The 27,836-nt window shown below is 40.8% G+C and overlaps 2 protein-coding genes across 2 annotated transcripts in view; both read right to left on the bottom strand.

The window, feature by feature from the left end:
- LOC108248187 (rhombotin-1) overlaps positions 1-409 on the bottom strand; it is a 12,464-nt gene extending 12,055 nt beyond the window's left edge. The window contains exon 1 of the mRNA XM_017436798.3: positions 46-409. Within this exon, the coding sequence (XP_017292287.1) occupies positions 46-67 (22 nt within the window). The 5' untranslated portion in view covers positions 68-409. The remainder of the gene's footprint in view (positions 1-45) is intronic.
- Positions 410-15,669: 15,260 nt separating this feature from the next.
- Positions 15,670-27,141, bottom strand: rerglb (RERG/RAS-like b). The gene is made up of 6 exons (XM_017436804.3): positions 26,558-27,141; positions 23,120-23,176; positions 22,803-22,876; positions 21,391-21,539; positions 19,633-19,707; positions 15,670-18,142 (listed from the first exon to the last, which is right to left on the bottom strand). The coding sequence occupies exons 1-6, from the start codon at positions 26,607-26,609 to the stop codon at positions 17,857-17,859; spliced, it is 693 nt and encodes a 230-aa protein (XP_017292293.1). The 5' UTR covers positions 26,610-27,141; the 3' UTR covers positions 15,670-17,856.
- Between the last annotated feature and the right edge of the window lie 695 nt (positions 27,142-27,836).

The raw sequence follows: 27,836 nt of genomic DNA, 5'->3' as shown, positions 1-27,836 counted from the left end.
GTGGGGGAGGAGGAAACGCTGCACCCAGCAGCCTCCTGTACTTACTCTCCTCCTTGTCCAGCACCATCCTTCTTCGGGGAAACGGACCTCGCTCCTTCCTCTCTCGCGCGCGCGCGCCTCTCCAGAGGGGACGGGGCTCACGAGGCGCTGACTTGTCGGGGTCCGGGAGCCGCTCAAACTTTGGGTCCGCTGCCGCTCATCGTGGCCGGGTGGAGAAAACAGCCCTGCGGCAGAAGAGGCGCTCCCGGGGACAGGGTGGAGGTGGAGGGGGCGGTCGGGGTGGACGTCCTCGAACGGGAGACTCCTCGGTGTCCGGTCTGGACTGATGTCAGTGTTGAAGTATGTGTGGATCCGCACCGATCCCCCCTCACACTGAAGCTCCCTCCCTCTCTGCTTCTCCCCTCTGCAAGAGAGAGAGAGAGAGGAGGGGAAAAAACTCCCACAGTATTTTTTTTCCTCCCTTTTCTTGACGCTGCGCGCTAATTATATAAAGTCATTATGCTCAGATCTGATAGGATCCGCCCTCCCCTTCTTGGAATCAATTATTCAATGCACAGGGACACGCAGGGACACGCAGAGACACACCGGGACAGCCCGGGCCTGAGGTGTTTTAGAATGAGCTTATTCAACTCCAAGGACACCAATTATCTCCGGGGCGCCCTGTGATCACAGCGCGGCAGATGCACAGCACTCTCTGAGCGCGCGTGCACGGGCGAACGCACATTACCATTATTTTTCCCTGGACCTGTTTTATTTTATTTTATTTCATTTTATTTTATTTTATTTGAGGTAATAACAGATGAGTTAAGGGTAGGAATACGCAGGACAATAGCACTGCAGGATACAGCAACTGTGTGAGGTTTTTTTTTTCCCCCTCACAGAAATCTCCTAACAATGCAGGGGATCTGTCCCTCCGACTCCTATACCTGCTGGAATATTGCATAAATAATGTAAGCCCATTACAAGATGGAACACGATTTTCAAAATGAGCTGGGCTCCTCAGGTAACCTCGGTGCAGGTGAATTGGATAAGCAGGGTTATATAGTGGCAGAAATGCAGAGCGGGGGCAAGCAAACACTGCCGTGCTTTCAGACTCCTTTTAGACAAAGACTTAGAAGAGCTGCCGTCATACCTCATATTCAATACAAAGATTGTTAAAAATGAACTTCTGTGGTGTGGTTATTAAACAGTTAATATGTTACCTGCTGTAGATAGCTCTTTGAATGACCTCAGTTTGGAGAAACAGAGCTTAATTCTGACCAGACTGATGAGCTCATGGCTGGTCGGAGTGGAGCCAAAAGCCAAAGCGGATTGCTGCCGTCTTAGAGAAACTCCTGTCTCAAAGTTTCTCAGTGTTTCTTTCAGTTGGTGTTTTACAAACCTTTACATTGTTTCTCATTGCGTGTTTATTCTGGCAGAACTGTGATGAAATGCCTGCCAGAGGTGCTACAGCTAGCTGCTCTTGCTTTTTACACTTGCAAATAACAATAGAAAGCTTCATTTTCATGACCCTCTGTAGGATTTTTGAGATTGAAGTTGTTTTTGTTCTACTGTAATCCATTTTGTTCTAGACCTTGCGTTCTCGGTACTGGTTTGTTGTAGTGAAGAGGAGCTGAGCTGCAAGGCAAAGCTCTCTGTTCACCGATAAGGTCTATGTTCCTACCCTCACCTGTGGTCATGAACTCTGGGTGGTGGCCGAAAAAACGAGATCGTGGATACAGGCGGTCAAAATGAGTTTTCTCCACAGAGTGGCCGGGTATCTCCCTTAAAGCTACGGCATATTCCAGAAGACGTCAAGGAGTCGGTTCGCGACCACGTGGTTGGGAGACGTTCGGTTTCACACACACCTTTCATCGTCCACGAGACAGTCGGATCAGAACTCCCAGGAAGCTCCTCCACATCGAGAGGAGCCAGTTGAGGTGGTTCAGGCATCTGGTAAGGATGCCCCCTGGACGCCTCCATAGGGAGGTGCTCCGGGCATGTCCAACCAGGAGGGGAACCCTGGGGAAGATCCAGGACACAGTGTAGACATACTATGTCTCTCAACTGGCCTGGAAACGTCTTGGAACCCTCCTGGAAGAGCTGGAAGAGGTAGCTGTGGAAAGAGATGTCTGGGCCTCCCTGCTCAAGCTGCTGCTCCTGCAACGAGTCGTCGGACCAAGGGGTAGATAATAGAGGGATAGATACTTCTGAGGTCATTCAGTCAGCTAACTACAGCAGGAAAGATACTGTTTACAACCTTTCCACAGAACCCTACTTCAAAAGATCTAAACTATATGGCCTTAGTGCAGCTATCCAACTTACACCTTTTACCAACATGTTCAGATTTAACTTTTCTATCAAAGGTAAAAGTCCTGGATCAAAAACTAGTACTACCCCTCTTGCTGTTCATGTTGACTGATTTTATTGAAAGTCCCAAAAAGTAATTGTAGGATATACATATACAGCTGATTAACTGTTGAAGCCAACTCTGCTCAAGATAGGCACCACAGCTAGCTGACATTAGCAGTTATAAAAATGTCTGTAATGCCATCATTTTTTACAGATATCAAGCTAAATTTTGGTATGGTAGTAGCTGTGAGCCATCCCCTTGTTTAAACCTTGACGTGCAAATGATATGGATGAAATCCTTTTACAAATGCTATCTTCCGTAGTAACTGAAAGTATCATTTCTTGAAAAAAAAAGCACTTTGCTTGTCACCTTGCATGCCAAAGCTCTAAGCAGCAGGGTTTCCCCCAGCGTATTATAAGCCTGGCGGGCCACCAGGCTTTGGTAACCCGGCCGCCAGGCTAAGGTCCGCTTGTTTATTATAAATATGTCATTTTTTATACACGATTTTTTTCCACCCACTCCCCCAAAACCGTTGCCTTTATCTACCTCACCGCACGAGGGTGTGCGCGCCAACAGTGACGCAATTGCACTGTCCCCGCCCCTGCGCGAAGGTCCCGCACGGTGTCACGTCGCGTGGGCGTGCACCTTTTGTAACTTGGGGTGGACCGCGCGCACCGTGCTCCATTCAACCATCTGCTTTCTTTTTTACCATATTTCCACTGGTTACGTAGCTACTGCCCCCTGTCTTTTTGGAGAATACTGCTCCGAGGTAGGCGCAAAGTATAAACGCCTCCACCGCGCGCTCAGGTTTGTGCGCTGTTCACGGAGCCCTGCAGGACTCTAATGAGCCCTGAGGCCGAGCCTCCTTCAGCTACAGCTGGAGTCAGCAGGTTATCGGAGCTGCAGTAATAAACATGGAACGAGCGTGTTTAACCAAAGATGGCTACCAGTAGTTGAGCTGAAATTCAGCGGGTGGCTTTACAAGACAGAATATGGTAAGCATGTTTTGTGCTTAGTGAAAATATTATCCTTGTTTAACAGTAAAATGATGCTATTACATTCAGCATTAGATATGTACAGTACAGCATCTCTCTGTTTTTCATCTCTCTGTTTTTCAGTTGTCTCTGTTGTTATTCATTGGCCTGGAAGTGAGACGTGTGTTGGTGCTTTGTTTGCACTTTTTAATTTATGTTAATTTAATTTATTTGTAAATGTGACTTAAATTAGGATGTAAATTAGGTGCAATCAATTAGCATTTGGTTTAATTGTATTTTTGTTTAAAAAAGTAAGTTTAAAAAAGTAAAAGTTGTGTAAATATTTGGCACAAATATCTTACAATATCACATAATAAATAGCCATATTTTCAACTTTCCTGTCAACTTTAATCTTTTTTTTTTTACTAAATCATGGTCGGCCGGTGATCGGCTGGCAAACGGCCTCCTACCACAGGGGGGGGGGAACCCTGAAGCAGCTATGACGTGTGATGTGTCAGTGCTTAGAGTTCGTGTTGGGGATGACTCTCAGCTACGACCTCAACAGATTTTAGCTCAATATCTGTAAAACTGACAGAGCTAGAGCCGTTTTCAACTATAACTGAAATCTTAAAGCGCAGAATCTTGTTTTTCAAGAAGTACTTACTAAAGATGTAAAAAAATAAAAATGTAAATGAGTATGTAGTTATTAAGTTTGATGACAAGTCTGAAAGAACACATCAAAGCTGGCTGTGAAAACCTATAACAGGAAGTGATATTTTTTATTGAAAGATTTTTCCCAGTCAATCATGTCATTGTGGGAGTATTCTGGAAAGATATAATAATACCAATAAAAGCAATCCAGATACAGCCTCTAAGTCCAATCCCAGACCTATAAGTGACTTTATTGAGAATTTATTCATAAATGAAGACTACAAGGCAAGGCCAAAGAGCAGTTTAGGTTCACGGTGAACACTGCAGACATGTTATTAGCTCCTGTTGATAGATTGTTGGGACATTACAGTGATTTTTCAGAGGGTTTTTCCAAAAGCAGTACTCACCACAATCCATAAACAACACTGTAGCCTGCTTCCTAATGGATCATCCGGCCCTAAATCCTCCTCATTAGGAGCTGTGGCATAAACAACTGTTCTAACATGGCCCCTGGATCAGGTCACACTAATTAACCAGCACCATCGACCGACTATTCCTCATTATCCGCCCTCTCATCTGATAGCGTATAGGCCGTCAAGACAGCTAACGATCAACAGACTAATTAATCAGCTGATGAGGTGCAAGTGAAGCCCTGGGTTCCTTCTTCATTTGCGAGGCACATGGGAGCTAATTAGTTCAATTATTAATGCATCTAATTAAATATTTTCCAAGGGTAATCGTGGCTGCAGTCTTGTCTTCCACCAGTTGTGGTGATAAATAGATGTGTGGTGCTTTTGAGCCCTTTTTGTCCTTTATTATGACACACAGTAGCTCCAGTGCAACGACTGGCCAGGACTTAACATTACAGACTATTCATGGGCCCGGATCCCATTAGACTAATTGCACTAAAAGCAGTCCGCAGATGACAGTAAAGGTGAGCTGTGGTTAGGGCTCTAATTAGCAGTCTGTGGAAATAGGAAGCCTCTTTTGCCATCTGCCGCAGCTTGCCGTCGTGTCTTCTGTGTGAAAAGGGCAGAGACAAATTTAGGCATGTTTTGTAAAAGGGTTGTTTGTCAGATATAATGCCAAGAGAGGCTGGCTCACTTGGAGCACATTTCAAAGAGCAACCGCTGAATTTAGAGGACAGAATACCAGAAAACGCAGCAAATTGTAGCACGCCACAGTTCTGCTTTAATCATAGCCTGTTTTATTTTTTATTTCTTTTTTTTATGTTAAACTTGAAGGAGAAACCAAGTCCTCCAGACTCCAAGCCTGCAATCTCCAGTGTTGTGAAAAGGGTTTGACTCCTGCTGATATTTTTAAACAAGAGTTAACAGAAAACCAAAAGCATCTTGAGTAAAACCAAAACTGATTTACAAGATAGTTGTGGGTACCGGAGCAACAAGGCGATCAAATTTCATTTTAATTTGTGCTAGGCTTTCAGCTGTGTTTAATCAAACCTTTACTTAGTTCATTTTTTTTTTCAAGAACATGGAGTTGAATGAAAGGTCACAGTGGCAGCTTATGCCAGAATCCAGAGAGGAGAAAAGGGCAACGGTTACAGAAATGCCCGTTTATACCAATAATCAGTCTGTGAAGGGATAAGAAGTCACTTTAAAAGGATCTCTAGCTCTACGGTTCTAAAAAAAAAAAAGATAAATGTAAAAGAACATCTTACAATGTATCCAGCCTTTCTCGATTTCTTTAAGAGCATAGAGACACTAAAGCAAAATAGTGCTCTATAATGTATTCAAGAAAAAAAAAAGCATAAACAACAGGAAGCGCATGTTTTTTTGCCCCTCCTTTCTGATGAAAAATGTTACCCAGGAGAACGATAATGGCTGTTTGAATTTTACCTTGATTACACCAAAGCCTCTTGGGAAAATTTCCCAAAGCACACAGGGCCTTATTTCCAGTAATGCTTTAATTATTTTGTCAGACAAATCGTGACGCTTCCCAAGAATACAGTGTGTTAATTGAAAACCTCATCATGTCTCTAAGGTCCTTGGATGACGCCGCCACTAATCAGCCAGAACGTGGATGGTGTTTGCAGGGTCTTGGCGACGTCTTCAGGTGTGGATTAGGAACACAGTGGGCTTCACTTTATGTGTGATAGAGTGTGATACTGTAGGTCTGTGACTTTTGTAGCAAGGTCATGGTGGTTTATTGTCATGATGGCAATGTATCAGGGTCCTGGATGAAGCGTAGGGGAGTGCCATGGCAGCGTAGTCATCACATGGAGCCTTCCCATAGAGTTAAAAAATGGGGAGAGAGAGAGTACTCCCTCTCATTGTCTTATCAGAATTTGTGATGTCCTGGAGGATTCAAAATGGCTGGCAAAACAAGAGCAATGTCAACAAACACAATCAATGAGAAGACAAGCCATCTTTCAATTGATGTAGGTCCTCAGCTGTACACTAGATCTTTCTAAAATTCTCCACACTGGTGGAAAATCCTGTCAGCTGCATGGAATGAACACAATGAAAGCCGAACAAGGACGTGGAGAGCCAGAAGTCAGCAGTGAAGCCGAAGTTAGGAGAATGTGAATTGGACAAATACATACAGGTCTGTAAGTCATGATTGTAACATCCTGTCTCTATAAAATATAGTAACAATACTTGTGTAAAAGTAATACATGCTTGACAAGTAGAAACAACACAATATGTTGTAGGATCCAGACTGGAAAGAGCTGAAGCTTCAGGGAAATCAGGATATGTTCTCTTTAATTCTAGATTCAAATTATTGCTTTACATGCAACAGGAGCTGATCACATAAATCTGGGGATTAAGACAGCCACATAAAAAGCAAGCGAGAAAGTGTCAGTGTGAACATAGATTTACCATGTGTCTATATGTTTTAAAGGTAGTTTATTTTAACACCTGATGTCTATGACTGTGATAGTGACAAGATCATCAAAGCAACCGAGTGCAGACGTGATACCTTGGTGGTGGTATTGCGCTAGTATGTACGTAGCTGCGTCCTGATATGCTCCAAAGAGGGCTGTGCCTCCATGGGCATGTAGACTCTGATGAGGGCATTTCAGGTAGGAAGAAAATATCAGGGAAAAATCTACTGTATTTAGCAAGTACAAAGAGTGTAGCAATGCCATGACTGTCTTCACACTGAAGGAGGTTTTCTAAATTTGCTCCAGCCACTCTAATAGGTCCTGGAGAAGCTAGTGGGGTTGTCATCCGGTGTGAAGGAGGGGGCTAAGGAAAGAAATGTCAATATAACATTGAAATATAAAGAATACAAGTTAGGATTTCCTCTAACATTACAAAGAAGTAAACAGGCAAATAATGATACAGTAATATTAATGTCTATATCATTTAAGAAGCTCTCTGGAGTCTATAAATACCATAAACGAGGCAATAACATTTAGAAAGGTTTGTGTTAACCCTTGCAGGTACCTGATTGGCTTGAGGCTGCCAGATGTGCCCAAGTGTTTTAAATTACATATAAACTCATACATTTTCTGTGTATGTAGTGCCAGATATGACTGGCTTTGCACCAAAGATTATACAGATAATAATGAGTTTGCAAAGAAAAGCCTAATTTATTTTAGAAAGACCTTCATAATATCTAAAGCTATATTTTTCTCTTATAAAATAGGTTGTTTCCATTTAAGGCACCAGCTGGATTGTTATTTAGTAGAAAACTTCAGAATGAATGTCATGTACAGATCAATGCATGACATTCAGTGTTGCAAAAATAATGCTGAATTATCAGCTGTGTCTCCAACTTTCAAATCAAACCTCCTCTAATAGGGAATGTGGTGTTTTAAAAAGAAAAAAAATCTCTTTTTGTGTGTGGCAACTTATGTTTGAATGTGTGAAACCACCAACTCAAAGTGCAACCCTGGCACTTTGTCTAATGCTCACTAAGCTGCAAAATATCATCATTTCATTTCCATTGAGATTTTGTAGTGGAAAGTTACAAATACATTTCCAGTTTAGATTCAAATAATCCAACTTTCCCATCTTAATCTCCAAATTAACTTCAAAACATGCTGCATGCACAGTAACAAAAAAAGGAAATCAAAACTCTTGTTTTTTTTTGTTTGGGTTTTTATGTGTGAAAAACTGGACAATTAAACTCAAATTTGTCACTGAATGCACCATCTGTAACTGTGTAACAACTAAATTAACCGTGATCATTTCAGTGAAATGTAGTCTCAATAAGAAGCAGCTGAACTCTAGCCTCTTAAATAAAACCTAAATTACAGAGAAAAAAGGTTTTTGAAAGTGATATGCTGTGGAGGAATTACAACAAAGTTTATAGTGGTCTGTTATCTCTTTCTGCTGAGTGTTCCCATCAGCAGTGCAGTGTTTTACCCACCTGGTCAATAAAAGACACAGCTAAGAATGAGATTGTGCCTGCAAGAGCAATTGCTGCTAATTTCCTGAGTCCGAACTGCAGATAAGAGAAATGCAAGCATTTGAATTTAAATTCCCACCTGAGTATTTTCTGTCTGTCTGATATGCATTAAAATGAGTTCTCAGCCTTCTTACTGTCAGCTCTCTCGTTTAGGAATAATGAGGTCTTAAGTCTACAGGGTGTCATTTATATTCAAATTTACCTTTGTATGATAGTTGAAAGCTGTGTACCATTGTCAAAGAAACAATGAAGTCTTTAGCTGAAGCTCCTTACATCAGAAACTCCAAGAAGGCAGAAAACTCTGACTGTTATATCAGTCAATGCTTGTTCCTCGATTCACAGAAGCAGGCAGTTCATCAAGTCATCTAACATCAATGCTTGAACACCAAGTTAGGCCATTAAAGGGCTGACAAGTAAGCCAACACGTAGTCGTCACCTCTTGCACTTCAGAGTGGAATTAACTTGTTTGAAAAATTGGTTCTGGGCTCTCTGCATTACAACTACGTGAACCTGACTATAGCCAGAATCTTAACTTGTCAAACATTCTTGGTTTTCCAAACCTTAAGCTAGTATCTCACTGGATTGGGACTGTTGGTGAGAAAATGTGGACGGCATTTGCGACAAAGCTTGCAAAACGTTTGGGAGGGTTCTCAATTTCTTTGCGTGAGTCGCAGAAAAATTGAACTTGTTCGAACAATTTGCGTAACAAATTTCCATTGTTGTGGGCGTCTGGAACTCAAATCGAACTGTTGTCCGTTTATTTCAGTAATTCTAGAGCTGTTTTTTTGTTGATGTTGTTTGTTTTTGGCGAGATGTATGCAAACTCCTTGTCAAGAATGTCAGTGTTTTTGGGTTTTGGTTCTTCATTTGTCTCTTGTTCATGCTGTTTTTGGTTTACTTGTTTTTTGGATTTCATACCTTGTCACCATTCACCTCCCCAGTATTTTTCTGCCCGGCAGACCATGTTCAGTGTTCAAAGGTAATTGTGGGACACTGAGTCCAGGTGGTGTGAGCCCCCACTGATTGGTGAAGGTGGGTAGAACTGCAGCTGAGTAGCTGGTTCATACTGCACTGGCAACCTCCAAACCATGTGTAGGACACCTGAGCTGAAAGGAACCATCAGACCGAAGAAGATCCTTCCCGAATGCCCTAACACTCTGTTGTTGGGCTGTCTTTGTTGACAAATCTGTCTATGAACTACCACATCGATGTTAGGAGGACTGGCACGCTGGGGTTGCTCTGCTAAAGCAGGAGGACCAAAAAACCAAATATTGGAGTTCATACATTTCAGCCTCATCAGCTGTAAACGTAATGTTTGTGCTGAGCGAACCCAACATGCAGACTGATTGTGAAGTAAGAATAAAACCAACTTATTAAGAAAAAGAAAACAAAAGGCTGACGTGGCAGCGAAAACAAAGTAACAAAAAACTTACAGACAGGCGGCGGGGCACATGAGGAGTGAGGAAAACAAGGAGCACGACCGACAGCTGAGACATGACGAGGAACGGGTGAGGTGGGCGTGGCAAGCAGACCGGAGAACTATGGAGCTGAAGGCAGGTGAGTTGTGATGCAGGAAACACATGAGAAATAACACATAACAACAAAACAGAATCACAAAGACAACCAGAACACAAGAGTGACAACATAAGATCAAATACAGAAAAGTAACTCAAAAAACTCAAATCGTGACAGTAAACCTGTGTCCTGAAGAGCATGGGAGGTTGTTCGGCTTGTATTTTGTTGGCTTGGAGAAGGTTTACAACTGTGCCCTTCACACTGCCCTGTTAGGGTTACTTCACTAATAATAAAAGTGTTACAGCCATTTGGTCCACGTACAGTAAGAGTGAGAGAGCTAGGTTTGTGGGTACAGGAATTCTTGATCCCTGGGCTTTATTGCAGATTCTGTTCAACGGTTTTAGCCCAGACTTTTCAAAAATGCTCCCAAACAGAGGGTGTCCTGTTCAGATGATTAAGGATGCATCTTGGAGTTCCGCAGGTGATGAAGTCCATCACATTTGAGTCAAGCAACCAGGACCCCAAGTCTGAGACAGTGGTCTTCAGTCTGAAAAAGTGACATTTTTTTTATTGACAAAGAATTACTATGTCAAGTGGAGCTTTTTAAGGTACTCATTCACAAATAGAGGAAAGAATGGAGCCATAGATTGGCAGTCAAATTGGATTAGATCATTTATGGTCTGACTATCGTCTGTGGTCACAAGCTGCAAGTACAAGGCAAAATGTACTTCATCTAAAAACAAATCAATGAATAGATGGATGGCTGGACAAGAGAATGGATGGATGGATGAGTGAAATGTTTTATGTGGGATTTAAAGACATCTGTCTAGCAGCAATAAAGTCATCATAACATGATTATTTTCACATGACTCACATTATTTCTACTGAAACAAAGTTTTGAAAAACAAGTAGCATTTTAACACAAATATATATTTAGAAGGACACTGTATGCACATTTAAGCAAATTAAACCTCTTTGCAATGTCTAAAATATGCCAAACAAAGATGATTACATGGTATAAACATATACAAACTCCACATATACTGACACAGCTGAACATAAACATTTCCGTAAATTCACTTTTTCTCTCATGTAAACTGACGCGAGCGCTCTGATTCAGAAAACATAAAGAGTTCAGAAAACCACAATGCAATATCACTGTAAATGCAATTGCAGGCTGAAGTTATTTGCTGACTTCTGGCAGCACTGGTTCATACCAGCATCTGAGGGAAAAGTGCATACACAGCAGGACTCCAGCTTTAGTGTAACAGGAGAAAGCAGAACACCAAGCGGACCATGAACAATTCAGATAACATATGGAAAGGATTACGAGTCCTGCCAGTTCTTAAATTAGGTTTTAAAATGATGTTTATTGAATGATTACAAAGCCAACTGAAAATGTTCTATAGGGTTGATTATTCAGTTCATGACACCTAACTTTTGCATTACTGGCCCTTTCGTAAACCTGACTATATATTTCTCACATATTATTATCACAGTTACTCCTCAATACATGTATGTATGCTCATTAACAAAAAAGTTAAGCTCCCAGAAGGAATTTGATTTGCAATAAGCTGGCAAGTCAGAGAACGGGCCCAGAGGACATAAGTGGTGGCATCACAATTGCCAGAGCATCTTACAATCAGTCCAAATATACCAGTGAAGGTAGTCATATTGTGCAATTGCCCAGCATGTGGAACCAATGGGTATGTCAGGACATCAATGCATATCATGAAGGTTATGGTTGTCTAAGACAGACCACAACAGTGGAGAACCATTGTATTGTGCACCAGGCATTACAGAACTCCCTGACATTTGTACCTGCCAGCCATGCACAGGTTGTGGCTTGATAAACATCCTGTGCCATTCTGCACACGATGACTGGCAACAGCTATGGGATCACCATCTCAGGCCTAAGCCACCATTTACACCAGGACAAAGATAGCTGTGTTTGGAGTGGTACCGTCACCAGGAGGTATGGAGTGATGATGAGCGGTGTTGCATCATATTCAGTGATGAATCTTGGTTCTGCGTTTGCGTAAAGAGCAAGAGTTTGGTTCTTCCAATGGGAGAGAACCAGTCCTGCAAATGTTGTGCAGAGACACACCTGTGTTTCTCCTGACATCATGGTGTGAGGAGCCATAGGCTCTGAGTTTAGGTCACCTCCGGCAGTAATTCAGTTGGCCATGATGGCACAGGACTATAGTGACATCTTGTTTTCAAGTGTCTTACCCCTCCTGAGACAGTACCTTGGTACAGTCTTTCAACAAGACAACACCTGTCCACACATAGCACCTGTTTCTGTGGACTCTGTGTGTCATGCTGAGGTCCTCTCGTGGTCAATGGGTCTCCCAATCTTTCCCTTATAAGCTTTGTTTGATAAGCTCAGACATCACCTACAGCGCTGATCTGCTAAATGTTGATGGTCAGTTCCAACAGCTGTTGGCCAACTTGCAGCAGGAGAGGATACAACAACCGTATGACTCCATTTTGCACCAAATCCTCTCATATTCAGGCCCGAGGGGGTGCCACACCCTAGTAGCATGGGACCAGCAGTGGGCTCGTTCTGACCCCTCAGTTATCCATTTGACCTAAGTTTGTAATAATTGCAATACGGTCACATGACCTTTCAACATGTGCAGTTTCATTTCATTTCCACTGCTCTGTCTGGGTGCATAACTTTTGTGTGCACTCGTGCACAAAAAGATGAAAGCAGTTTGTGTTTTCTGACATACCTTAGAAGAATCTGTGATGTGGTTCATTTGGATTGTTCTTTCTGTGTGTTGAATTTGGGATTTAAGGTTGAAACAACTTACAGTTTCACAGCTCTGATGTGTCATTTTGTTCAATTTTCCCAACAAATTTACCTTTTAAGTCAGTATAAGAAATGGCATATTGAGCCACTGCAGCCAGGACTGATGAGCAGAGAGTGAAGAACTATCTGATGTTGTTCTATAAACTGTTCAAGCTCCAGCGTGGATCCATTTCTGTGGAGGTTCACGACTCAGGAAGCCAGCCAATCATCTGTCAGTCAGACAAAGCTGCTGAGTTTTAGATTGGAGTGGGGATGTGCTCACCAGCTGTGAGATTAAGGGGGACTGATCGATGGCCTTTCTGATTGGCTCTCAGGGTGTTTCTGCAGCATCCAGTCCCCTCGCCATCGCTGGTTGCTCTCGGCCGAGCCAAAAGCAATTCTTCCTCCACACAGGGGCCAAATAAGATCACTGACCTGAAGCTATGAGGCCACGCCTGAAGCCTTCATCTTCATCCGCCTGCATTCCTCGAATCTCTGGATGGAATAATAGAAAAGAGGAGAGGAAGAGATGATGAAATGGAACCAAATTGGGGTTTATATGAAGGGCATTTTGCCCGATCAGATATTCAAACTTTAACTTTTTATTTATTGTGCAGTTTTCTGACATGTTTGGTACTAAATCCTAATGAATTTCAGCATCGCTCTCTCCAGATATTACCTGTCAGTCAGACTCAGTGGGAGGCTGTGTGATGTTCTCTCTTTTTTTTTATTCCAGTTTGTCTGTAGGTGGAGCTCTTTCTTCTCCTGTTCTGAGATGTTGTGGCTGCTACTGCCAACTAAAGGTTCTCCTCTGTGTATTCAAAGCAAACTGCAGTAGCTGCAGTTGAAAATGTAAAATGCATGACTTCCTGCACAGCATAGGGACTTTTAAAAAGAGAGAGAGAGAGAGAGACAAGTCTTTCATGAGAGAGGCAGAAATGCTCTAAAAACTAGAGCAAAAATACCTACAACATGAACAGGGCTGCTCACCAAAGGCTGCCAGCAACTGTCTAAAGAGTAAATTTGTGTGTGATGGTTAATTTTTGAACCAGTGATGGAATAAACCGATGATGAAGCTGAATATTTAAGCGGGGAAATGTTTGCTGCGTTCACTGATTTAAATAAGTACCTAGATGCCTCCTTCAGAGATTTGGCTTTTATTTGCCACCTGTGCTGTCAGAATAATGTAGGCAAGGAGCTTGAGGTGCTTTATTTCTGGTGAGGATAAAGATTATGAGCAAAACAAATGTGAACATTTTAATCAAAAACATCTCTTTTAATCATCCAGGTAGATGCCATTTATTGCTAGAGGGTTAGCTTAAATGTTCAACTAAATAAATGTTTTATGCCTAAACAAACTTTATTTCTACAAAAGCTCATAGTGTTGACATCCAGGTCACTTACCGGCAAATGTCTGATATTGAAAATAAAAAAAGATAGCACCTGAGCTTGCTTCAGTGTACGAACAGTCTTTTAGAAATTATTTAGAAACTTATGAACAACCTGTTTGCAAAGCTTTAATACTTTTAAGAAGTGGCACCATTATAATTTTTTTTTAAATAATTTAACACTAGAAAATTTCTGAAAAACTGTTGAAAGATGCTAATGCAGCTACTGCCTGATCTTTCTTCTCTAAAAACCCAACAGTGATTTTTTTTGTTTTTGTTGTTATTTTTGATATAATCAAAGCTGACAAAATGCTGACGTTTTGATGTTAGCAAAATATCTCATAAACCACTGGCTGAATTATAATGAAACTCTCAGACAGTAATCACTGGACGAACATCTACAGCTGATCAGTCCAATTCAAGATGGCCGCCACAGTAAAGTGACTTTAGTGACAAACGTGACTGAACTCAGGCCGTTTTACAGAGACTGAGCTAAAGTTTAGCGTGGTAGTAGCTGGCAGTCATCCCTAACACATTCTCTGAATGCTTAAAACTTTTAAAGCCAACCCTGTCTGTATGTACAGATTTTAGTAAAACTTTCAGAAAGGAATCGTTGGATGTATGTGCAGAACTGATTAACTTTAGGAGACAACCCAGTTTAAGATGGCTACCACAGCTAACAGACCTTAACCAACACAAAAATGGTTTAAGAAAATAGTTTTAGACATTGAGCTCAAATTGAATGTGTACTGTTAAAGCTAACACATCTCACAAGATCTTGCAACTGTGCAGGATATTGAGTACACCATCTTTTACAAGGTTTGACCAAAATAGCTTTAACTTTGTGCCTTCTCATTATAAGATGATCTTTGTCTAAAACTCTGGCATGAAAGGCATTGGGTGATATGCATTTCTTTAAAGAACACCAGCCCTTTAATTTTGCATGTTTTCTCTTCCTTTATCGTTGTTTTATTCTGTTTGTGGTCACCTTTTTATTCCTAATTTATCCAAATATAAACAATGACTTTATGAGGAAACTCGGTCCAAGCCTGCGTGACACTATTCCCAAAAATCCAAGTCAAAGTCCTCTCATGCCCGAATATAATTGACCAATAAATCAGCATTTCATTTAGATTTTTGAAATGTTTTGGCTCAGTTCCTTTTTATGTCCCAGATCGTCACTGGAGTGAAGCAGCTTTCAGGGTCAGACTCAACCTGAATATCCTTTTTTTTTCCCCCAAGTGAAACCCAGCCATTTTGATGCACCTGTGTTTTATTTACTGAAAGTCAAAATGTCTGCTCGAAAAAGGTCAATTCAGCTGTTCTCCTGTTCTGTCCAGTAATTCATCAAGCAGCATGAGCAGGAACCCATTAGAGCCTAAGCTGTCTGATCGTGAGGTTTGAAAATCTGTACTGCCCTCCAGTGGAAATGCTCAGACACATCAATTTGTTTTTGAAAATCCAGGTGGATTCATCACGTTTTCAGATGCCTCTCCTGCTATTCTTAGCACAAACACACAGGAAATTCCTCCTCTCAGAAGGCCTGCACGTAAAGCCTCCTCTCATGTTCATCAAATTAATGTTTAGCTTCAAGCATCTGTGCAACTCCCCCTCCCCCCAGAAGAACTAAAGCAGCCATCCTATTATACAATGTTTGGCTTTAATTTCCTCCAGAACAGCCAATGTTTTGAAAGTACTTATGAAAAGAACATTCATCTCCAAACACTTTATATAGGAACACATTTATCATGCCGTGTGGTGCATTCTTTGTGTTACATAACTTGAGTGTAGAAAAAACATATTTCAGCGTTGTCTGAGTTCATGTCCTTAAAGACACTTTTGAAGTGGGGTTCTGTGGAAAAGTTATGAACAAATAATATCTTACCTGTTGCAAATAGCTCTTTGAACAACCTGGGTTTTGACAGGCTTGACAAGCTAGCGACCAAAATGTGTCCCACATTTCATAGTAATTTATGCAAAATGGTATTTCATACATCTTTATGCCTATGTCAGTTTCTTAATATATGGTTATTTATATAATTCTTCAAACACAAATAACAGCAGTAGCTACCTGTAACAATCTGGTGCATTCTGAAGCCCTTCCATCAGGAATTTCTTGATATTTTTGCTGGACTGACCATGTAATGTAAAACTGATGGAGATGTAAAGGTTTAAATAATAAGATTTGAATACACCACAATAAAAGATTTGGCAGCATTCTGACTCAGGAGTGATCCCGCTCTCAACGTATTGATTGCTCGTCCACAAATTTTCATATTTAAAGTGGATTGCTGCTGTTTAAAAAGAAGTTCCATTCAAAATTCCATAGTGGTTCATGAAAACGCTGTTCTTTGAATCCTTACACTGTCTTTCATGGTTATTTCAGTGGAAATATTTTGAAATTCTCACCAGAATTGGCCCAAGGTTGTGCTGGAAGTGTTACAGCTAGCTGCTGCTGTGAAATAGCTTGAACTGCTAATAAAAAAATGTCATTGAAGCTGTTTTTAAGGCGGCAGCAATCCACCTTAGTGTTGACTGCGTTCTGACTAGCTGTTAGCTCGTCTATCTCTGTAAACTGTTTCTCCAGTCTGCCTTCGTTTAATGAGGTATCTACAACAGGTAGGACACTAATCGTTCCTAACTTTGACACAAAACTTCAAAATGACCAGGATATCCCTTTTAACTGGTATGTGTTAGTTCCAGGTTTTAATTTTATTAAGTTCGTATTCATGCTTGGTTACATGTAAATATACAAAAAAGAATGACAGCATGAATACATAAATAGTAAAAAAAAAAATCTGTTCAATGGGACTGAAATGTTATTTGAATAAAACGATTCCATAATATCTGCATGAAAGCTATGAAGAACTGTACCAAACTGGCTTCATAGTCAAAAAGGAGCCATTTTAATTGTCCACATTAGTGTGTCTAATATGGCTCCACATGGTGGAAAATGATCTGACTACATAAAAAGGTAAATTATGAGTCTTTATTAAAATGGAAGGACACATGGGAGCAGTAAAGGCTGTTGGACAGCTAACTGTTTCTGATGAGGCCCAGTGTTATGGAGAGTTTTGTTCAAAAGCAGCTGGACCTCTTCTTCTAATGTAGTACTAGCTACGTGCTAGTAGATCATGCCATGCTGGCACAACGCGTGTATCATGGCTTCTATGACCTTGTCACAAACATGATCGTAGCCTAGGCATTAGGCTAGCATGGCCAGTGTCGTTTCAAATTCCCAACGAGCAAACTTCGCTGGTAAATGCAGGCCCCAAGTCACAAATGAGCATCCCCCTATTGCTACCATGCTTCGGTGCCACCATGACAATAAGCCACCACAACGTTACTAAGGAAGTTTTGCGCCTACTTAGACCGAACGGGATCGATCACGTTCTGTCACACATATCAGAGACCAAAGACCATCCCGGTCTGATTTTCAAACATTGCGGTGAGGTCATCATCCAGTGTGAAGGAGGCCCAACTAAAGTATGGGAAGAAAGGTCTGAGTTGAACAGCTTTTTGAGAAATATGTCTTGAAAATAAACATTTTAGTTAGAAAGCATAGTTTCTAAAGCTTTGCCGCTGTGTATACTTCAGCGCTGGTTAACAGCAGTCTGCTTTGTGAAGCAACTAGCTTGTTGTAAATAAGTTGCCGTAACTCAAAGCTTTTACAAAAAAAGTCTACAGACATTATAAACACCCTCTGGCCGTCCACAACAACATGAACCCAGAGTCGCCTTCTTTGTAATCAATAGTTCTGATGAGTTTGTACAAAAAGCAACATGTCGGTCCCCGCCCCCTTCCCGCTGACGTCGGCTGAGGTCATCACACCGACTTCCTTCGTTTGCCAAACATATTGTTGATGAGCTTGGCCATGGACTTGGAGCCGCTGTAGCGCCGCCGGTCGGCCCGGTACTTCAGGTGCTCCATCACCTGCCGGATGAGCTGCGTGAAGAGGTTAGCGATGTCCTGGTAGCTCTCCGCCGCTGAGACCTCCTGGAAGTGACAGTGGTTCTCCTGCGCCAGGCAGCGTCCTTCCTCCTCCAGCACCTGCCGGGCGTGGCACAGGTCCTGCTTGTTGCCCACCAGACACACAGGAACCTCCACCTCCCTGAAGCAAGAAGAAACATCAGTGTGGAAGGACGAGAAAGCGGGGGGCCGAAGTTGAATTTAATTGGCATCTTTCTGAGAAATGCTGTTTTTCTATATATTTTCTCCCTATTTGAAAATATCTTCAGAATAGTTCTACTCCGGGATACAAATCTGTCCCTTCTGAGTGTAAAACGTGTGTTTTCTATCGTCATAACATACAAATAATTCACTATCAGCTCCTCTTATCTCAACTAGAAGTAACTGATCTCCTCGTACTCCCTAACACCACGCTGCACACCTCTTCCCTCTCATTCTGCACGATGTCTTGGCACAGACAGGGCAGCCCGACAGATGCAGATGGCCTATTTTTTTTTTCAGCATGTCAGATTCTGCAGATGCCTGTGTGTTTGCAGTGAACCCCTCACTCGTCATCATGAATCATTAATCAGAAGGCTCGGGCAGGACTTGCAGCATTCCTCCTCCTCAAACCTGCACAAAGATCCCTGTTCAGCCTCAAAGAAATGAGGACACTTTGTTTTTTCTGCTGTCTTTTTTTGCCAGGTTTTCACTCAGCCTGGGTTTGGAAGCCATGTTAATTATTCCTCTGCTTTTATACCATACCATATCACCTTTTTTCGAAAGCACTTAAAAAAACAACGTAACAGCCAACCAAAGTGCCGTACAAAATACTGTAAGAGAGAACAGTAATACAACAAAAGTGGCTACAGAAAATCTTTAAAATAGTACAAGTTAAAAAGGTAACAATTAAGACATGGACGATAACTCACTCTGGGTTAAAAGCCAAGGAGAAAAAGTGTGTTTTTAAGCGAGTTTTAAAAACCACTAAAGATGGAGCCTGCCTGACCTGCAGCAGCACCTCATTCCACTCTTTAGGAGCCAGAACTACAAAGGCTTGGTCTCCTCTGGACGTATAAAATGTCTTCGCGACAGTCAAAAGCATCTGGTCAGCCGATCTAAGGGCACCCAATGGCACGTAAGAGTGAAGCAGCTCAGACAAATAACAAGGGGTAAGACCATTAAGAGACTTAAGAGAATTTTAAACAGGATTCTAAGCTGAACAGGAAGCCAGCAAAGGGAGGCTAAAACCGGAGTCATGTGCTCTCGTTTGTTTGTATCAGTTAAAAAACGTGCAGCAGCGTTCTGCACAAGCTGTAGACGAGAGAGGGAGGCCTGGCTAACTCCTATCAAAAAAGAGTTACAATAATCCAGACATGATGTGATAAATGCATGGATCAGAGTCTCCAGGTGGTGTCTCAAATAGAGGGGCTGAATTTTTCACAGCCGCCTCAACTGAAAAACGAGGACTTAATCACAGCGTTGAAATGCAAGTCAAGTTTTAGGCTGGGGTCCATTTTTACACCTAAATTAGTGATGCTAGATTTTTCATGCAGGTACTTTATTTATGCTTCAATGTTAAAGTATTCTCACAGGGTCAGCCCGAGAGCTGCGATCATTTATAAGATCATCGTCAGAATTAGTTTCTGTTACCTTTTGACAGTTTCAGCTGTTATGAAGAAGCTTCGTTTTTCACTGACAGTCACATTTTGCGGCGCCGTTTCGGCCCTATGGTGAAGAGCACAAGGTTAGGCAAAAAAAGAAAAATGAGCAGTGGTTAAAATTTTTTAAAAATGCTACAAAATCTTACAAAACACGTCATTTTAAAAGAGCAAACGACAACATTTAACATGTGCAAGACTGTATACGTAATGTTTCATATTGTTTTACTTTTACTGTTACACACATTTTATGGTGGAGGGGTTTTGGTGCGTTTGAGTCATATTTAGGATTTTAATTTATTTTTCTAATTAAGTTTTGTTTTGTCTTATCAAACATCCTGTTTTCAGTTTCCTCATGCTTTGAAAAGTAAGTATCACACAAGTTGCGTACACATGTTTCCATCCGGGAGAAGAAGAAAAAAACAGACAGTGGTAACTGCTGCTGCTAATCAGAGAGAACCATCGAGCGAACGCGCTGCAACTTTTATTGTGAAGGATTTATTCAGGGGTTGCAAACCAGGGCTTGTACATTATATTTGCTATTTGGAGCCACAAGAGAACAGGATCATTCCTACATTTCCTACATTCCAAAATGAGACCAAAAATAAAGCGTTGGGAACACTGACTACTTTGGTGCATTTGGTTCTCAAAATATTGTTTGAATGAAAACTGTTTTATACTGCAGTGTGGAGCAAAATGTGTATATATATATATATATATATATATACTTTTTTTTTTCTTAGGACATGTCAAATGTGACTAAGGATGCTTTGAGAATCGTTTTATAATCACATCTTGGCCCTCTAAATCATATTAGAATCCGATCATGAGATGCCAAAAAATTCTCACTCCTATGATTATGACGCAAACATTTGTGTTTCTTGTTTTCCACCCAGTTTCATCATTTAGTTTCACTCTTATGACACGTGGAGATGAGCTATATTATTCATGGTTTTGAACAGTGATGGATGGTCTTTGACTGAATCATTTGCCAGCCTGATTGCTGATAAAGAAGTGCCCTATTTCTTTTGATCGCAGCTTGAAAGTTATTTCCGGTTATCACAAGAAATTGAGCTTCTTTCAATCAACAGAAATAAATATATTAATGGGTTATAGCCAGAAAATGGGCATCATTATCTTAAAATAATAAGATAAACTCCTTATCTCAAGAAAACAGAATACGTGAGTCCTATGGTGAGATAACATTATGAAAATAATTTTCCAAGCTTCTGTAGTTTTCTTTTTTTTTTGTATTTGGCTAATTTTATGTTGTTGCTATGTTTTGATTTTTTATTTAATTTTATCTGTGTTTTTAATGAGTCACTTTACTTTCTTCAATATTGTGCCCTTTAAGTTTTTGTTTTTCATGTTGGTTAATCTTGTCTTTTTAGGATGTGTTTTTCACCTCAGGATCACCAAAATCAGAAGATAACAGAAAAAAAAAAAAAACGTTTTAAATACACAGAATAAACCTCAAATGCCCCAGACATAAAGGCTGTGTCTGTCCATTCTTATAGAAGTCAACATTTAGATTACAAATAATTAAATACAGTGAAAAGGTTTACTTTGATAATGCCGGACAGACCTTGTGTCTGGTATAAGTTTAGAATGTAATCGCACAAACACCCCAGTATTGCATCAAGTGGCTTTGAATTGTCAAAGTACTTTAAATTTAGTGAAAGTGTAGTTAGATTTTTAAGAACAATTCACAATCTGGTATCCGAGCTTGTTCAATTGAGTTTCTCCGAACCCTTTGCAGTTGTCCGTGCGTGCCTCCCTGATTTGCCGCAGGATGTTTTTGGCGTCGATGAAAGAATTGAGGTCACTGATGTTGTAAACCACGACAAAGCCGTCTGCCCAGTCCACTGGCTCCTCCAGTATACACCTGGCCTCAGTGCCCTGCCCAAGAAAAAAAGGACATGTGCTTTAATTTTGGAATCAGAAAGATTAATTTTATTCAGGCTACAGAATAGAAATACTCTGAACTGATGATGGGTTTCACACAAATTTCTAGTGCAATAAATTCAGTTCATTCAAATGGGAAGGTAGCATCCTTAAGATTCATTGCCCATAAAAGGAAGATTTGCTGATTATAATATCACCTGTGCAGCGTTTGATAAACCTAATTGGCTTACTTTGCAGTGCAGTGAGTACAAACCCACTGTTTTCTTAAGAACATCAGATCGAGACGGATTTACTGCAGCATGTTTGATCTCGAGCGAAAAATAAATGGAGCGCTGAAGGTGTTTTCTGACATATTCGAAAGCATTTCAAAGGGAGATTCAAACACTTCATCAAACATACGGGCTAAGACTGAGCGCACCGTTATGACCTTGGGGAGAAATAAGTGGCGTAAAAAGAGAGACATGAGGCACGGGACTGTAAATACCGGTTCAAACCTGTTCTCTTTATTAACTCCATAGTTTGGTTGTGCAGTCCAGGTCAGAAAGGCAGGATATGAACTCACTGTTCCTCACGAGAGGGTGGCGCTACAGCGAGTCCAACTGGCAAAGACAATGGCTGGTTTTTGTTCTGCTGAGGCTACGGCTGTTCCAGTAAAATACTAACATCTAGTAAAAGGCATCTCAGCTCTTTTGTCTCGTTGAAGGAGAAGTAAGGAAAGTTACGGGCCTGTTTTCTTCAGAGAAATAGACCACGGCATAAATCGCCTGGGGATACTCTCATAAACCCTCTGGATTCCCCATCCTAAGAGCACCAGAGATTGTACACGTGCCAGTAAATATATGACCACGGCTCACTAAAGGTCAGGGTCACACGCAGCTTCCCCTGCAACCTGAAAGGCAGCCAGAGTTCTGTCCAACTCTTTGCAGACACTTTATATCAGCCACAATGTAGCAGAGAGGAAATGAATACAAGTTATGGTCTGGTTTGGTCTTTGACACTCAGGAATCAGATAAATGTGTGTGTGTGTGTGTGCACGCGTGTAGTTATGGTTTTTCAGTTACAAAAACACAACAAACAAATAAACAAAAACCCATGCTGGATAGATTTTCAGTCTGCCAGATGAACTGGAAAAACAAAATAATTAAAAACAGGAAAGTCTTGCCTTGGCTTTTCCAAAATAAAGTATTTTTAGCACGCACACACACACAAAAATAATAATAATAAAAAAAAACAAGTTTAGATGAAGTTGTCCTGTACCTGAGAGCAAGGGTCAAAAACCTCCAAATTCAGCTGCCTGCCATCAATTGAAAGCCTCTTATGATACAGAGAATCTGTAATAAAGATTTGAAACAGACAAAAATGAATGAAGAACTGGCTGTCGAAGAACTGTTTTGGTTTGTTTCTCATGTGTAAGTTTAAAAAAAAATAAAAAGCCTTTGAATGCTAGGGTTGAAATTTTCAAAACTCTTAAGTGCCCGAGGAGCAACAACCATGGGGTGTCTGTGCATAAACATATTTCCTCCAAAATCAAAGCCTCGTCGGAGTGAAGCTCTGCCAAATCTGGAAACACTTACTGGCATTCGAGGCGTATTCACCAATGAATCGTCTGGTCAAGAACCGCACGAGGACAGCTGGAGGAAACATGAAATAAAAAACAACAATATCAATCACGGCATGACTGCAGTCTCATTCCTCACAGGTGGCAACGGGGGGGGGGAGATAGAAGGCCCTCGTTTATTCTCCCAGTGCCAACAGACTGTGGGATCGGCGTGCTGAAACGTAAGCCTCACATGAAAGAGGCTTCATGGCTTCGCTGCAAGGTCTGTGTGCACATTTGGCTAACTCACTGGTTATATCCCCCCGTTTGCCTCAGCACTGCGAGCTACACATAAAATTGACTGACAGACAGACTGGACCGGTTCTGGTCCCACAGACGGTCCGTTTCAATCATGGGCTGGCCTTCCCAGTGCTGAGCTTTAATGATGTTGGGCCTCCAGAGGGGTTGGACAGAGATTACAGTTCAGTCATGAGGACACGCAAAAGCAGGCGCTGTGTTTACAATAAATTAATCATGCATGCACTTAGAAAAAGACAAAGAACTTTCAGCTCGTGGCACGTTAACTAAGTGATAATTCTTGTGGAGGCCATCACCGGACAAAGACTGATGTGTTTGAAGAGCAAAACAAGACGCCCACTGAAAGCAACAACCAGAGCATAAAGCCTAATAAATGGGCGCAAGCATGCACGAACAAACACCAGAGCTCTGGCGCACATGCCAGGCAGCGAGAATTGAGACGTCCTATTGTTCTGGTAAAAATGCACAGTTCAGAGTCAATCATCGCTGAGACTGAGCAGCAATCCCGAGTTCTCCGTCACAAAAAAAAAAGGTCGGCACTCAGCCTGGAACGTATGTGACCCCGAAAATTTATGTTACGCCCACAAAGTCCGTCCCAGGAAGTCCTTGAGACGAAAACAAACTTGCCAAAGGACAGCTCTTCAAAAGATCTCTCGCTTAGAAATGAAACAGTGTGAGCTAAACTTGCGTAAAAACTCACAAAGGTAAGTTATTTTCTCTGTTGAATATATTGTTACTGACGTAAAAGCCTTTGGAAAATTAATCTAATCATAGTTTGATGTGTATCAAAGTATGGTTGGTATCTCTGTCAGTTATTCTGAACAAGCATTAAAACTGATCAAAATAGTGTCAAAATTCTCCATTGAAACTATAATTTTGTCAAAAAACGTTTTAATATATTTTTAGAGTATTCTGAAGTTTGATATTATTGTCATTCTTCTCTAAGAAGCATACAAAATAATATATGGAAAGTCTGTTGATGGGTTGATTTTATGTACTATATATGTGCATAATGTTCCTATGCTAAAGAGATTGACGACAATCAGTGGCTTATCGTGTTCTTTAAGGGGTGTCCCATGTCACAGTGGAACCAGTACTGTTTGCAACTTAATTAAGGGCCTAGGGGTAGGTGTTGGCCCAGGTGTAGGGTAGGGGTTGTGCTAGGAAATGGAATCTGGCCTCGATCTGGGTAACAATGACGATGTGAAAACTAGTTATCAGAAAAACTGCATCCAAACACGTCATGTTTTCCATTTTTCAACCTTTCACCAAGAACAAAGGCTGACTTCACCATAACACCACACAGCCCAGATTATATAGATCTGGGGCAACCGTAAAGACTTAAATCCAAACATTTTGCTCCTACATTTTTAATATATATGTCAGGTTTCACAAAGCTGCAGTTTCAGAAACAGAAAAAAAACCAAGCAGCAATTGATCTTTAGCTTGACTTGGCTCAGATTTGCCAATTAGTTTATTAAAATGTGACAAAAATACTTGTTGACTCTGAAGCATCAGCAGCATTGTTGACTATGAGGCTAAGTTTTGGGCTTTTTTAGTCAAAGAACTAACTTTTATGTCCAAGCAAATACAGTCAGCTAGTCGAGCTGTTAGCGAGTACAAACCCTAAATAAAGGTCAATTTTAAATCTACTTTTCAGTTGAACGTTGAAATGTCAATGAAATTAACTTCTATTTCATTTAGCTTCAGTGAAACTTTCATCCAGCTATAAAAAAAAAAAGACTAATTTCTGTAGGGTAAAAAAAGAGAATGTATCAAGACTTGTGTTCTGGTCAAAATCAGCCCATCTCAAAGATGAGTATTTTGGTACATATTGTTTTAATTACTGGGAACAAAACTTTGACAAAGTCAAACACATCCCAAACCCTGAGGAGCTGAGAAATATGAACATAAAGAAAATGACAAGCTAAGGGTTCATAGCAACAATGAAAAAAAAATCAAACACGCAGCTGTTTTCTGTTCCAGAAACCACAATTACATGTCTTATTTTAGCTCAGTCCTAATGAACAACAGGAAGACCCCCCCCCCCCTACACACACACACACACACACACACACACTTTTGGAGCACGAAATAAAATTGATTATTATATAATAGTACTAGTACGTTTTATGGGATTTTTGTGTCCATATTTAACCACAGAAAAGCAATTAACAAACAGAACATAAAAAAATATCTGCGACTGAAAACAGGTGAAGGGATAATTTTGAATACATACTAGGGTTAAACTCAGGTGTAGGTCTCAGTAAATAAAACAAAGAAATAAACATAAGGAAAAAAAGTACTGCATGCAACTGTGGTTTTCTATGAAGGCAACATATCGACATGCTATCCTGACGACAGAGTCCCAGTTTTGATTACGAGTCGAAGGTTTCAGTGTGTTTACAGATGCTCATTGGTCTCCTGAAATATAGGAAACAGGGTCCTACTGTAAAGAGACACACCTGTGGGTCAGACTGTTTCTGCAGATATATTCAAGCTTGTGCTGGATGTCCTGTTAATTTAATCAGAGACCAGATCAATATTATTGTGTCAACCTGAGCAGTTATGATCATTAGTCAGGTACTACATTATTAATTTCTACTCAGTTAACCAGCAGTAATTCATATGGTTATTTGCATAGTAATTTTTCGAATAAATACAATATTTTTGCTCATGTTTCTTCAACAAGATGGCTTTTTTTTTCTTCGAGAGCACATCACAGAGAAAAGAGCATCTTTGAGTTGGGATTTTGGAGCAAATAAAGTAAAATCTCAGCACTCCTTCACCCTAAAACTTGGTGTTAAATTACCATTTAGGTACATTTTGTTCCCTTGAAGTCATAAAGTGATGAGTAATCAAGCAGTAAAAAGTCTTTACGTTAGTCAGAAAATCCTAATGGTTGATTTTTCTTTAGTATTTTAACCCATCAGAGACATGTTATGTAACATACTAATGCATTAGAATCAGATTTTGATAAAACAAATAAGGAAATTTGCAACATGTTTTAGTTTAAACTAACCTAGGGGCTGTTAAAGAACATGCAGGTTTGAGGAGTGAGAGCTCAACTTTCTGGTTTTGTACATCCAGAACACCAGAAGACATTTAGTAATGAAGACTTTTTTTTCTGAATGCCTGTGGTAGCTGGAGGACTCACCTGATTTCCCGGCCCCCTGGCTCCCCAGAAGAGCCAGCTTGACGTCGTTCATGCCTGCGTCCTGTCGGGGTCTCAGCCCGGTGCCTGGTGTTCAGGTTAGTCTGCCTGCTCTGACGGTGGAGGTACAGCACTGCACACTTTCTCTTCAAAGAGCTGCCTCACTGTTAAAAGCCAGAGGGACTGGAGGGAAAGGGGAAAACAAGCCCCCCTTTTTCTCTCTGTCTGTGTCCCAGAAGTTCCTTTTTCTTTCCCTCACACCTCTCTCTGTTTCTTTTTTATTTTTTCTTTATCCTATTTTCTCTCCCTCCCCTTTCTGGCCCTCGCTCGTTGTTCCCTCTCTCTTTTGTTTGGACTTTCTTTCCTCTCCTGCATCTATATATCTCTTTCCTGTCTTGGCCCCCCTCCTACACCGGGGGGTTACTCGAAGGTCAACACTGACTAAACCCATTGTGCCGATCCTGCCCTGACAACTGTAACTGTAGTCTCGCCGCTTTCAGAGGACATTTCTGGTAGTCCTCATGGACGGATGAAGATCTCTGGATCCTGGAAAGTAACTGGGAGGGATCATTTTGATCCTCTTAATTCCAGGAATTGATCCCTACTTCTGATATGCAACAATAAATATGGTTTGACAAAAATGTAAGGGCAGATCTAATGTCTAATTCAGGCGTTCCCAAACTTTTCTGCTTTTAAGCCACAAACCAAAAGCTGCAGACTTTTGCCCCTGACTACTGATAGTTCAAATATACAAACAATGCAAATGAACCATTTAAGGAGTCTCCTCAATTATCTTTTGTCCATTCATGACCACTCTTTTTTTATCTCTTTCTAACAGTTAATGCTAATTACGTCACCGACAATCAATTTAAAGTTAATTTGATTTCTGTGGATCTTCTCAACACCTCCTTTCTCTGTGTTTCACACCTCCAACTTTGGGAACAACTGGTTGAAGTTGCAGTTTATTAAAAGAAATTTTAAAAATCTGAAATACTGTTTGAACCAGCATGTTTTGTTTCTTACTCCGCCAGAAGTTCAAATCCACTTGTTACAGTCCTGTCTTGACTTGCAGGCAAAGACAAGTTGTACTTAAGCAACAACACGTTTATTACATTTAACTGAGTAAAAATCTGAAATGACTGAGAAAAATATACATTTTTATACATTTTTCACTCCGTAGTTTGAAAATAGAATATATTTAGAGCATCTTATTCTTTAGTTTCTCTCAATTTTCCAGCAAACCTTTAAAAAACACCATTAATTTGTTTATAATTAATGCCTA

This window comes from Kryptolebias marmoratus, linkage group LG11 (genome assembly GCF_001649575.2).
Source record: "Kryptolebias marmoratus isolate JLee-2015 linkage group LG11, ASM164957v2, whole genome shotgun sequence".
In the NCBI taxonomy this organism is placed as follows: Eukaryota; Metazoa; Chordata; class Actinopteri; order Cyprinodontiformes; family Rivulidae; genus Kryptolebias; species Kryptolebias marmoratus.
This window is presented reverse-complemented; position numbering and strand designations above follow the sequence as displayed.

Excerpts from the sequence above, each read along its gene's own strand:
- rerglb (XM_017436804.3), bottom strand. The coding sequence starts at position 26,609 with ATGAACGACGTCAAGCTGGCTCTTCTGGGGAGCCAGGGGGCCGGGAAA. Across the intron at positions 23,177-26,557 it reads CCAGGGGGCCGGGAAATCAG|CTGTCCTCGTGCGGTTCTTG; the intron begins GTGAGTCCTCCA and ends TGTTTCCTCCAG. Across the intron at positions 19,708-21,390 it reads CGCACGGACAACTGCAAAGG|GGCCGAAACGGCGCCGCAAA; the intron begins GTTCGGAGAAAC and ends TCTTCACCATAG.